Source organism: Lampris incognitus, unplaced genomic scaffold (genome assembly GCF_029633865.1).
Source record: "Lampris incognitus isolate fLamInc1 unplaced genomic scaffold, fLamInc1.hap2 scaffold_335, whole genome shotgun sequence".
Classification (NCBI taxonomy): Eukaryota; Metazoa; Chordata; class Actinopteri; order Lampriformes; family Lampridae; genus Lampris; species Lampris incognitus.
In genome coordinates, this window is record NW_026611293.1 from 1 (window position 1) to 13,147 (window position 13,147).

A 13,147-nucleotide genomic window follows, 5' to 3' on the forward strand; every position below is an offset into this window, starting at 1 on the left:
ACACACATGCACACAAGCGCGCACACACACGCACACACAAACACACAAAACACACACACACAAACACAAACAGTCGAGCATTCAGGGTTTCTGCACACAGCTTGCTTGTTTCCACCACTTCTGCAGCAGTGCGCGTGCGCGCGCGGACGAGCCGCCATTTGTGTTTACTGGGTTGCAGTGAACACGGAGGGCAGTTAAACTAGTCCCTCAGCGTCCACCGGAGAGAGACACACAATGGCCCGCGTTGTGTAAGCCCCGGCCCACTTGTTGTGCGCGTTGTTGCGTTTCGCTCATTAGAAGAATGTCCCGCCGCGAGCCAAGTGGGACACCGGCGCGCCACGCGGCGCCGCGCGCCGCCGTTGCGCCACGGAGGGAACGAGCGTGTTATTGCACTGGATTGTGGGCGAAGGGCAAACCCGATAAACAGCTACTACCCCCACCCACCCCCACCCCCACCCCCCGTTTGACTTCAGCCCCGCTGCCCCTTCCTCGTGCACACAGTCGGGCAAACTCGTGCAAAAAAAAAAAAAGGTCGCAAGGAAGACAAAAGCAGCGCAGAATGAGAACAATCTTTTATTGGTGTTTTTCGGGAAATCTGAACTACATCCAAAAACACCAGCGCCCGACGGGCTGGGCAACATGGACACCACTGACACAGCGGGGTAGTTACCATTCAATTAGAGTCACTACAGAGTTATTAACCACATCTGTGAGGGTATTAGAGAGACTACATCCTGTTGGGAGAGCGAACGATCACTTGATTGAGGTAAAAACAGGGGGCTGGGTGGGGGTGGGGTGGGGGTGGGGAGGCAGAAATAAACCAACAAGAAATATGTAGATAGTGTGCATAGTCCATACAAAGCTGGAGAACGGAGCGGCCCGCTGCGATGGCAGGTTAAAGTGAGTCTGCGCGGCGTCCGTCTCCAGAGTGTCCGATGAACCGCCGTGGCCTGAGGAGGCCGCGGGCGACAAGAGAGGAACCGAGAAAAGACGGCCGTCCTCGAGGGGGGGTGGGGGTGGGGGGGCTGGGGGCCAGCCGAGTTCAGCTGAATGTGGAGTCCGTCCGGGAGCACCGAGCAGAACGAGTCTCTCTGAGGAGCCTTTTTGAGACCGAGACGTTTCAAGGTGCAGCGGATTGTGTCCGTCCAAAACAAAGAGAATCGTTCAGTAATACAGAAGAGCAACAACAAAGAGGGATAACAATCATAATCGTAACAATAATCATAGTAGTATGGTAGCTATTCAACATGGTCATTGAGGGGATAAAAAAAAAAAAATAACGAGTCTATCACTGGTTTGGCCAGGGAACATACTAGGTGATGTACCGTGCCGCCCCCCCCCGTGTCGGTGGGGGGGGGGGGCACACAGAGATGCTGATAGACAAGAGTAAACAGTCAGGACCACTGTATAGAAAGAACAGCAAAAAAAAAAAACCAAAAAAATACATATCAACAAGCTTTGTGAATCAATGTAAGGAACTTTTGGCTATTATTTATCCCAGAAATCTGAGAAATCAACATCATTCCAATCAATGGAATCACCAAACCCATCTCCTGGGATTTCACTTTCATACGCATGCTTACACACTCATCTCACCACTCAATCACCTGTTTGTAGACCTCCACCAAACACACAAGAGCCCGTACGGGCCTACCCAATATTGACAACACGTTTCACTTAAATCCACAAATACTGACGCTCGATGAATTTAAGCTCACTAATAAAGTACAGTAAAATCAAGGTGCGCTCTCCTGGGGTGGCTGATGGGATTATGTCAAGAGTGTGTTAAGGACGCCGGGATGCGACTAGGCTATGTACCAGCATACATATACATAGGGCAAGAAGATCAAAGAAGGCTGGATCAGTTCATCTGGATACAATATCTATCTGGACACAGTGTTCATCTGGATACAATGTTTATCTGGATACACTGTTTATCTGGATACAATGCTTATCTGGATACAATGTTCATTTGGATTCACTGTCCATCTGGATACAATGTTTATCTGGATACAATGTTTATCTGGATACACTGTTCATCTGGATACACTGTTTATCTGGATACAATGCTTATCTGGATACAATGTTCATCTGGATACAATGTTTATCTGGACACAATGTTCATCTGGATACAATGTTCATCTGGATACAATGCTTATCTAGATACAATGCTTATCTAGATACAATGCTTATCGACAGATACATTTGAAATGTGATGAAACGTATCTGTCGACAACCATTGTATCCAGATAAACATTGTATCCAGATAAACATTGTATCCAGATGGATTTGAGTGATGAAACGTATCTGGCAATAAACATTGTATCCAGATAAACTGATTCAGCCTTCTTTGATCTTCTCAGCTGGATTACTGAGCATGCATCAAGACATCGGACAAGATGCCGCGGGAAGCTTATGCTTTGAAAAATGTGTGGAGACTGGATGAGAGTGAGCGCAGCTGGAGATGGATCAGTTGAGCTACAGATACAGACACAGAGGGAGGGTGGTGGTGACATAACAATTCAGAAGAGGAGAACAGGAAGACCCCGCGTTACCTGGGGGCAACACAACCCAGCCCGGCACCATTTTAGGTGAAATATCAAACAACGGAGTGGAGCCGAAGCATTCGACAACAGAAGAGGAGAGAGAGAAATGGTTCGATGTGAGCACGGGCTTGACGAGCCCACACCGATTTCACGAGATTTTACCCTGTGTGAAACTGGAATAATCCTAATGTGACAGATTACTGTGCATGGTCAATAGGGAACCTAAGCACCAAGTAAATTAAATAGTGTATAGCAAAAATGTAAAACTTTTTTTTTTTTTTTTTTGCACTCACTTGCAAAGGACAAAGTAGTGAGGATAGTGCACGACTTCGCACATGCCATCCACCGTTCTCTCTCACTCCCAGTCTCTTCATGCCCGTTCCCGGTGACACAAACATAGCCGGGGGAAAAACCCGAGTGCTCGAGTAAAATCCACAAAAACTATACAATTTAAAGATCATTTTGCTCTCTTAAATTTACAACTGAAATGTCCAGCCCCCCCCCCCCGTCGCTGCATCCTCACTCCAATCAAGTCCAAGAAAAAAAAGAAAAAAAGATACCCAACTAAGGTTGACTGCATCCTCAATATACCATCTCCCCACTAATCTACATTGAAAAGATATTTAACATTGCGTTCCATGTCTCTATGTCCCAGTCATGTAGAAAATATACAAAAATTAATCTCCAAATTTGCTCTCAAGCTAATTTTACTTTAGTATTATAAAAATATACATATCTCCAATAACAAAACCCTTAAAGGTCACGTCGTTCGTCTCTCTTGATTAATCCCTCTGTCCGTCACCTTTTAGGACCGTCCACTGACACCTCAACAAAATAAGACACCTGAGCTTCGATATATATTTATATATAAACCCTTCTCCTTGTCTCATACATTCATCATCATTCTCCTCCTCCTCCTCCTCCTCATCATCAGGACCATAATCATCATCATCATCACAACCCAATTCTGTCCATCATCCCATCCTAAAAACGAGAGTCCTTTTGATCCACCTAGTTTAATCTTCGTCTCCGCTCTTCGTTCCTCCCTTTCATCACTGGTCGCCGAGACGGTTCTCGTATTTACTAAGGATGTTGCGACAGCGGCCAAGTTCCTTCCGCATCTCGGCCACTTCCTGTCTGAGAGCGGCGTTCTCCCTCTCCAGGTAGGCGGCGCGCACCGATATCTGGTTCTCCTTGAGACGGCGAGCGTCACGGGAGCGCTTTGCTGCCTCGTTGTTTTTACACCTCCTGGACCAGTACTTTTCATCCTGTGCCGGGCAGAAGAGGAAAATAAAAACCGGGGGAAAAGAGAGGAGAAAACACGTGTTTAGAGAGTGTTTTGTTGTCACCTAAACGAGCTTGATCAAAATGCAGCGACCGCCTCAGCTGAGCCGTGCTTCCTCTATCTGGCCGATCTGACAGCTGCAGATCAGCTCATTATCAGGAGGAAGTACTTCATAAACCAGTAAGTGTGTGCGTGAAGGGAATTATAAAACTCAAATCCGGAGAGGTAAAAAAAAAAAAAAACAGATAATCATTATGACGTACTAGCACTGAGAAACAGCGGTATTAGTAAAGGGAATCTGGGCGTTTGCCATCTGGACATGAGCCACACAGCACACTGTGGAGGCGGCCTCCTCCCGTTCACTGTCATTTATCTGATGAGGCTTTAACATCGTTTACCGCCACACTCACAACGTCAACGACGGCGTTTGAGTAATGCACCGACACTGGAATGGACCAGTGAATCGACGTCGGCGGTTTTACTTTGTCGACACAAAGTTGGAAAATATGAAACTTTTGGGGGATTATATTCGACCTTATTTCATACCGTATACAACAGAAACAGGTTTTCTTTGGATTGGCTGAGCTAGCTAGCTAGCTAGTAAAGCTGTAACACACTCACAGCTAGCTAGCTAGCTAGCTAGCTGTGAGTGTGTTACAGCTTCCAGTTACAGCTGGTGATCTGACCGTACGACGCACATTTGCTGTTGCCCATAAGAGGCTGTGGCCGCGGAAGCAACTGTTTCCATAGGAGAACTGATGTAGGCTCATTTCTGTTTCGATTCATTTATTAGTCTACTGCTGAGGTGCAGGGATGGGTTGCTCTGCTGTGATATCTACATCTGAAGTTGATTCACACACTGTCTAAAGTGACGATAACACACTGAATATGAACTGTGTAGTACCGGGGCACCGTACGGGTTCATTCGCAGCCACAAGGCTGACGAATGCGGCCATTTTCCGGCATCATCTCACAGTGTGACTGTCGGATATTCGGGGCTACGGTTCTAAGTGCTGCACTAAAGCGGCCCACTCGCAATCCCCGCTGTTCTCAAAAGTACGTCAAGGTGTTTGTTTTCCACATCCGTGCACCACCTTCCACCTTTGGGACTTCCTTTCCCTTTTCACATTATTTCACTTTTGCATGTCCTTCCCCTTCTAGGATGCACGCTTCGTTGATGCTAAATTATTCATGTGTTATTGAATCATACGTGATGATCACTCATAGATTATTGAATCAGCACCGTTTATGCAAATGATGTCTAAACAGAGAGCGGCTGTTGACTTGTAGATGTGCTTTCAATGCAAATGAAACCGTAGTGAAACCAGTTTGTGTAAAAAGTAACGGCACCGACACCGTCTGTAAGAGGATGCAGTGAATTTCTCATTCGCCCCTTGCCCGGGGTATTTTAAGGAGACGGACTGTCAGCTAATAACTGCGACGCATCTTAAATATTAGTAACTTGAGTAAAAAACATAAAAGAAATTAAACACATCTCCTAAAAACTGTCTTGCAAAACTTGCATTTACCCCTCATACCTGCAGACATTTACCCCTCACACCTGCAGACATTTACCCCTCATACCTGCAGACATTTACCCCTCACACCTGCAGAAATTTACCCCTCACACCTGCAGACATTTACCCCTCATACCTGCAGGAATTTACCCCTCATACCTGCAGGCATTTACCCCTCATACCTGCAGGCATTTACCCCTCATACCTGCAGACATTTACCCCTCACACCTGCAGGCATTTACCCCTCATACCTGCAGACATTTACCCCTTACCTGCAGGCATTTACCCCTCAACCCTGCAGACATTTGCCCCTCATACCTGCAGGCATTTACCCCTCTTACCTGCAGGCATTTACCCCTCATACCTGCAGACATTTACCCCTCATACCTGCAGACATTTACCCCTCACACCTGCAGACATTTACCCCTTACCTGCAGGCATTTACCCCTCATACCTGCAGACATTTACCCCTCATACCTGCAGACATTTACCCCTCATACCTGCAGACATTTACCCCTCACACCTGCAGGCATTTACCCCTCATACCTGCAGACATTTACCCCTCACACCTGCAGACATTTACCCCTCAACCCTGCAGACATTTACCCCTCAACCCTGCAGACATTTACCCCTCATACCTGCAGGCAGGGTATTCCAACTGGAAATACCTTGGAAGTAGGAATCTGTTTAGTAATGCTAACATAACAGGTATCTGCCTATAAATAACTGCATCGCCTGTTCGAACCCTCTGGTTGACCATTTAAATGTCGTTGCCGTTTCAGTGTTAACGATAATATTAGAGAAACACCATTTCCAGCACGAACCTTCATGTCATCGGGTACCAGCATCTTGCGCGCCTTCTTGATCATGGGCTGTGGCTTGAGCTCCTCCTCAGTGAAGCGGTGCCTCCTGGGGTCGAAGCTCTCCTGGCCGGGGACGCTGGACAGCGCCATGTCCGAAGAATCCATGTCAAACATTCCCATCACATCGGGCCCGCTGCCCGTGGGCGTGAGCATGGGCGCACAGGAAGACGAGGAGGAGGAGGAGGAGGAGGAGGAGGAGGAGGAGGGTGACTCACAGGAGTCGTTCATACTCGTCTGGTTGCCTGCAGGAGAGAGGAAGATCGGTGTGATTAAGATACTCTTCACCTAACAGCGTTCACACTGATCCTGCCCTACGACACCGGCGCTCGATGGCAGGCCGCCCGGAAAAGCTGTACCGATACAGTAAACTGCAATGACCAGCAGGTGGCAGCAGCGAGCCGCTTTCCGTCTGCAACAACAACACTTGGCGAGCCCGTCGTTTGCCTTAATGAAAGGCAACAGCAAAGTATTTTTCGCCTTCTGAACGGTAAGATTTGTCTGGAACCGTTCCCTGGGGATACACCACGGAAACTGGCCCATCCAGGACGTATAGGAACAAAACGTTTTGGGGGTAGAAGGCGGCACAGTGAAAGAAGCAGCGGGGCTCTCATACAGACACTGGCTTCGGGAATAAGCCGGTGGTTCGAAACCTCACGCCAAGGCCCTCTGAATAAACAAGCGGAGCCCAAACACTCCCACGTGATAAGACCCGGCTCCACGGACTCACACGCATGTGAAAACCACATTCTTGTTAGATATGACGTCATACAAAACTGCGACCTGTACATTTAGTGTGTGTGTGAGGGGGGGGAGGGGGGGTAACACTGGGGAGGGGTTTGATCAAAATAATTCTTGTGCGTTCACTGTGCTGCCTACTGCCATGCGAAACTCGAGGCCGTTAAATTTGAGAATTCCTTTATTTTAGTGGGAAAACCCTGAGTCCCCCCCAGTCCTCCCTCTCTCTCTCTCTCTCTCTCTCTCTCTCCCTCCCTCTCTCTCTGTCTCTCTCTCTCTGTCTCCCTCTCTGTCTCCCTCTCTCTCTCCGTCTCTCTCTCTGTCTCTCTCTCTCTCTCTGTCTCTCTCTCTCTCTCTCCGTCTCTCTCTCTGTCTCTCTCTCTCTCTCTCTCTGTCTCTCTCTCTCTCTCTCTCTCTGTCTCTCTCTCTCTCTCTGTCTCTCTCTCCGTCTCTCTCTGTCTCTCTCTCTCTCTGTCTCTCTCTCTCTGTCTCTCTCTCTCTCTCTGTCTCTCTCTCTCTGTCTCTGTCTCTGTCTCTCTCTCTCTGTCTCTCTCTCTCTGTCTCTCTCTCTCTCTGTCTCCCTCTCTCTCTCTCTCTCTCTCTCTCACGGCGTCGTGCAAAAGTGCTGCAGAGAACTTCACGTATTCAGGGGCAGGAAAGCGTATAAACATCCGACAGCAGAAACGTTATGTAACTTCCCACCCCTCCCCTTTAAACTAGTTCTCTGAGTGGGGCCAGTGTAGGGATACACCTCGCCCCCCCCACACACACCCCCCCCCCGTCAGGGCCCGGAGACACCCAACTTTCCTTTCCTATCAGATCACAGACACCCCTCCACTCCTTTGTTAATCTCCCCCGGACACACACACACACACACACACGATTGGATATTGATTTTGGATACCATGCCAAAATCAATACCCTTTCCAATACAGTGTGTTGCGGCAGATTACGCCTCGTGTTGGTGGAGAGAGACACACAACTCCGCCTGCAGCCACACACGTTATCTCCTGCACACCACAAGCCCAGCTAGGCACTCGGCAAGCGCTCTACACTGCCCCCTATCCGCTCCTCCGGCCGTTTCAAAACAACATCACGTCCACATATTTCACGCGTTCGGGTCCGAGCTTCCTCTCTCAATGAAACACGCGTTTCATTACCGTCGGCCGCGCGTGCTCACGAGACCGCCAGCGCGAGACGAGACGAGACGGGCACGGCCTCGAGATCACCGAGACTCTCTTGTCAACCTGAAACCCGTCAAGGCTTTCACAAATGAAGCCCGAGCCTTCTCCGCGGTCAGCGCCCGAGTCCACACGGGGGCGCTCTAGTCGACGGTAACGGCCTTTTTGGTCGCGCAGCGCAAACCCCCCTCCCCCTCCACCCCCCCCCCCAGTTTATAAACCCGCTCCTCTGTAAAGCCTCCACAACCGCTGCTCTTCCATATTTCACTTTCTCCTGTATAATATTTTCCCCTGATCTCTCCAATCAGACCGTCCCATCTGAAAGTCTGGGAAGCTCTCCCTCCCCCCTCCCTCCCTCTCCTCCTCCCTCCCCTGGTTCCTCCTACATGTCTGCTGGCCCTGCCTCTAGTTCTCTCGCTCCAGTACTCGCGGCCCCTGCACGTGTTGCGACGCGTGCACATGGCTGTACAGTGTGAGGTGGGGAGAGAGAGATTTAAAGACACGCAGCCACAAATACTCCTCACACCCCTCGCTCCTCCCCCCCCCTCCCCCCGCGCTCGCGGCTGCTGACCCCGCGGCACGCCAGCGACCGGCTGCAAGCGAGCGAGCGACTGCGCCGTGCAGCGTGCAGCAGCACACGCCAAGCTAAACCCAGAGCCTCTTTCTCACAGCCATGCAGTTGACTCATCAGAAACCTCCTCCCCCCCCCCTCCCCCCTCCTTTATCATATACTCCTCTACAGACACATGCATGAAAGGACCTGCTTCCTTCTAACCTGCGCTACGGTTTGTTATGAAAAGCAAATTCCAGGCATTGTCCGGCCCCGCCATTCCTACATACTATCTGTCAGCTCCGCTTTGCATTCGGCCCTCGGTGACTTTGCCCTTCCACCTCCTGTTCCGACTCCACGGGACGGGAAAACGCTTGATCACCGCGGTGTTTATTCTGAACTGAACGATGGGGGATGGGGGGGGAGAGGGTGGGGGAGGGGGGGGGCTAAAACGCTGAATCACTAGCCAGTGGAAATATTCTGAGGACGCGCCGTATAATCCTGTTTTGTACCTCAAACACTACAGAGTTGAACTCCGAACTCTGCGGGGGCCATAATTCGGTATGACGCCGACATTTTGTGCTGAATGGCCAGCACGCCGATGAAATGTGAAGAATGCCCAACTATCAGGCACCTCGATCTAGACTCCGGCTCTGGTGTGCTCCTCTATCCGCTCGCGTGCGAGCAAACTCACCGTGTAGACAGTCGGCTCCTCCCAGCAAGCTCTGCGGCTGTGCCACTTCCAGGCCAATGAGTGAAGGGGAGGAAGAGGAGGAGGAGGAGGAAGAGGAGGAGGAGGAGGAGGACGACGAGCAGGGCGGAGGTGAGGACGGTGGGCACTGAGAGCTCTGGTTGGGCATGGCCGACTGGGAGCTCTGCGAAGGGATCTGGGCCGAGCTGGAGTTGTTGTTGTGGACACTGGCCATGCCGTTATCTGTCAGAAACTCTTCCAAGTCCATGTACTGCAGCTGGAACAGGCCCCCGTCCGCGGGCAGGGTCCGGTCCCACAGGAGGGACCCCAGGAACTGGTTGAAGCCTCCGCCGCCATTGCCCCCGCTTCCCCCACAGTTATTACTGCTGCTGTTGTTGTTGTTGTTGTTGTTGTTGTTGTTGCTGCTTATTCCATTCCCGTTCCTCATGGAGCACACCCCCAACGAGTCCTCGTCCAGGTCCAGAGATCTGTCTTTGTCTGCCGGAGAGAAGAGGGGATGATATGATTATTACAAGATTATACTGATGATGATGATGATGATGATCTGGGTTATCTGATTAGCTGGACTGGTTCCAGTGCACAGGGACGTTTTCTGGTTGTCAGATCGCCCCTTTTGATCCCCACATCTTTCTCGGGGGACACTAATCGACGCCCGGCCTCCTGATTTGCCCCTGAACGACGTGGGCTGGCAGGTGGACCAATCAGACACACCTTTCTGCAGGACCCTCTCTTCCAACTCGTCTTTCACTCTCCCTCTTGTCTTTCGTTCTCTCCCGCCCGCCCGCGCCCGCCCGCCCGCCCCCCCTTTCTGTTTCCCTCTTTTCACACATGCGTACACACCACACTCACACAAACACACACACCACACTCACACAAACACAGATGGGCCAGATGGTAGTGGAGTAGCAGCATGGAGCAGGAGCTGAAAACAATTGGCTGTTATAACAATGGTGTAACTCTATGAACCGGGGGCTGGGCAGTACACCGTCGATATGAGATTGGCGGCGTGACGTAGGACCAGGTATCACCTGGCAGTCCGGCTGTCGTCATATCGTAATGTGGTGCGTCTCGTTTTGAAAGGCTGCCTTACAGTAAAGGGACGAGGTTTTCTGAACTGGTTAAGACTGTGGTAGCTTCCACCCGTTTGCTCATCACATCCACATTTGTAATGACTAGCCATCACGACAATACTGTCATAACCTCAATGTCTGGGTATTGCATCAAATATCGCGATGTTTGGAGTTTTGATTTCGATGTATGGTGACATTTGAGTTTGTCCATGTCGGACCATAGCTGGGCCTCTGTTTGGGCACTGCAGGCTCTTGCAGCACACATGCCTTCACGGCATGGCTGCAACACCAAAACATGGCGTCACGCAATAATAATCTGGCTCTAAAACTGGAGGAGTTGGCAGGAATTTGAACACGTGTGTCAGGGTCATGACAGGATCATAAAAAAATGCAAACCTATGAAAACCTGTGCGGGGTGTGTGTCATTCCGGTGCCACGAAATGGCCACGGCTGGATCTTCGGTATTGCACCAATGTTGTTTGTTGAAACTGCGATTTTTGTCATAATATATTGCACACAAAAGGAGGTGACTGGGGTTTAGGGGGAAAGTGCAGCACACCACCACTGTCAAACACAGAGCTAAACACCGGATGTTGGACTGCTCACGTGACATCAGTGTCAACAACAACAACATGACAAGTTATTATATTCAAGGTGGATCTTGAGATCGTGTGAGAATGTTCACCTTTGACATCGCATGGAGTTTTTACTCGCTGATCCCCCTTCATGGGATGCTGCAGGAGGGACTTAAGACCTGTCATGGAGTTCAGGTTCCCACCCGTGAGGGAGCCTCCGGGCTGAGAGCAAATCCCGAACTGCGGGCTCGCGCCAGCTGGGAGGTCAGGAGTCAAAAGCTGAGAGAGCTGCCTGGACATCCTCGGTCGGATGGGGGTCTGTAGTACGAAAGCTCGGGTGCAAATGGTGATCTTGAAAAACTGGCCGGAACACCTGGCGAGAAGACAAGCAAGTTGAATGACTCGTGTGTGTGTGTGTGTGTGTGTGTGTGTGTGTGTGTGTGTTTGCGTGCGTGCGTGAGAGAGGCTGTGCGTGAGAGAGACTTAGGCGTGAGAGAGACTTAAGCGTGAGACAGCCTTAAGCGTGAGAGAGCCTAATCGATTAGACGGCGTACTGGGGCTCCATGAGCGGGCCCATTATAACCACACGTACACACCGGTTCTATGTGTGTCGTTGCCCTGCAGGGAGCGACATTCGGTCCGCTATGGCCCTCGGTGGCACATATGAGCGGTGAGACGCAGCGAATATGGAAACAGAAAGCGCAGCGAGACAAGAGTTGTGAGCGCGTGTGAGCGCGCGTGTGAGCGGCGCGCGGCTCTCACCTTTTACTTGTTGTCGGTTGTGTGCTGGACCCCACGTCGTCTCATTTTCACGTAGAAGTATTCCGGTAACTGGGCGCAGCGGTACAGGTGTTGTTGTTGTTGTTGTTGTTGTTGTTGTTGTTATAGTCCGCTGTAAGACTCCGGCGCCGGGCTTGTGTGGCGAGGCGAGGCGAGGCGGGGTGGGGGCGGGGTGGGGTGTGGGGGTCAGTCCGCGCAGCGACTTGAGTCCATAACAAACACACCACGGTCGGAGGGAAGACGACTGGGTCGGCCGGGCCGAGATGCGGCTGAAGTTGGAAGAACAGCGCGCCGCGACTTCTTCCCTTCTTCTTCGCTGCTGCCCCCGACTGGCTTTGCGAGGCGATATGGCAAAAGGTCCCCGCCGAAGAAGAAGAAGACAGCGGTCGGAGAGCGGCGGCGAGAGAAAAACAAGTGTGCGTGCGTCTGTAAAGGTCCCGTCGGTCAGATGACAAGTCGTATTGCTCTCCCCTCTCCGTCCTGTCGCCGTCTGCGGCTCCTCGCGCGGGGGGGGGAGGGGCCTGTTTTCCCTCCCTCCGCGCCTCTCTCGCGCATCCCCATGCGCACACATTCGCAAGGCACGGGCTCGGGCCGCGCGACGGCTGTTCCCTCTCAGCTGGAGCCGACACGGGCGGCTCACGTGACGTCAGGCAGGCGGGGGGAGGGGGGCGTGCCCGCCGTGTCTTTCCTGCATACTAATGAACACGCCCCCCGCTCGTGCCGAACCTCGAGGAGCCCCGTCATTATTTTCGCCTGTGCAGAACCCCCCCCCCACACACACACACACACACATAAACATTCGTATCCCCCCCCCCCGTCTGGTGTCACGCTGCTGCCGCTGCTGCGTTCCGCCGGGTTTCACGACAGCGCCTCCCCGCCGCGCTCGCGATCGCACCGACGACGAGGCGCGAGCTAGATTGCCGGTGCCTGTGATGCGCGTGGCAGCAAGATAATAAGTTCTGATTCGGATCCCCGTTTTAACACAACTGGGGCTATAAACTGCGCCCCCTTGGTGCCCCTCCTGTGCACTCCCCGGGTCTCTGCTGACTTTCTGGGCTGTGTGCGGGTCGCTCTCGTCTCGTTACTGCTGTGCTCGCTGCACAAGTTCGGGGAGTTGCAGAAAAATGTCACCGTCTAATGTACGTGTGCATGAGGTGTATACCGCACATAAACCTTGAGAGGCTCCTGTGCAAAGGACGCTGGTTTTAAGGAAGGCGGAGGAGAGGTGGTGTTGTGGAGCACCGCCGCAGCGTGGTGCGGAACAGACAGAAAGCCAACATGCATGTATTATTGACGTGTTTTGGCTTTCTGCGATAATCTAGCGCCACCATAT

The 13,147-nt window shown here is 51.5% G+C and overlaps 1 protein-coding gene across 1 annotated transcript; it reads right to left on the bottom strand.

Annotated features, from left to right (window-relative positions):
* Positions 1-560: 560 nt before the first annotated feature.
* On the bottom strand, positions 561-12,364 carry LOC130133473 (hepatic leukemia factor-like). The gene is made up of 5 exons (XM_056302019.1): positions 11,797-12,364; positions 11,145-11,407; positions 9,372-9,866; positions 6,173-6,453; positions 561-3,814 (listed from the first exon to the last, which is right to left on the bottom strand). Exons 2-5 carry the CDS (start codon positions 11,332-11,334, stop codon positions 3,599-3,601), a joined length of 1,182 nt encoding a protein of 393 aa, XP_056157994.1. The 5' UTR covers positions 11,335-11,407; positions 11,797-12,364; the 3' UTR covers positions 561-3,598.
* Between the last annotated feature and the right edge of the window lie 783 nt (positions 12,365-13,147).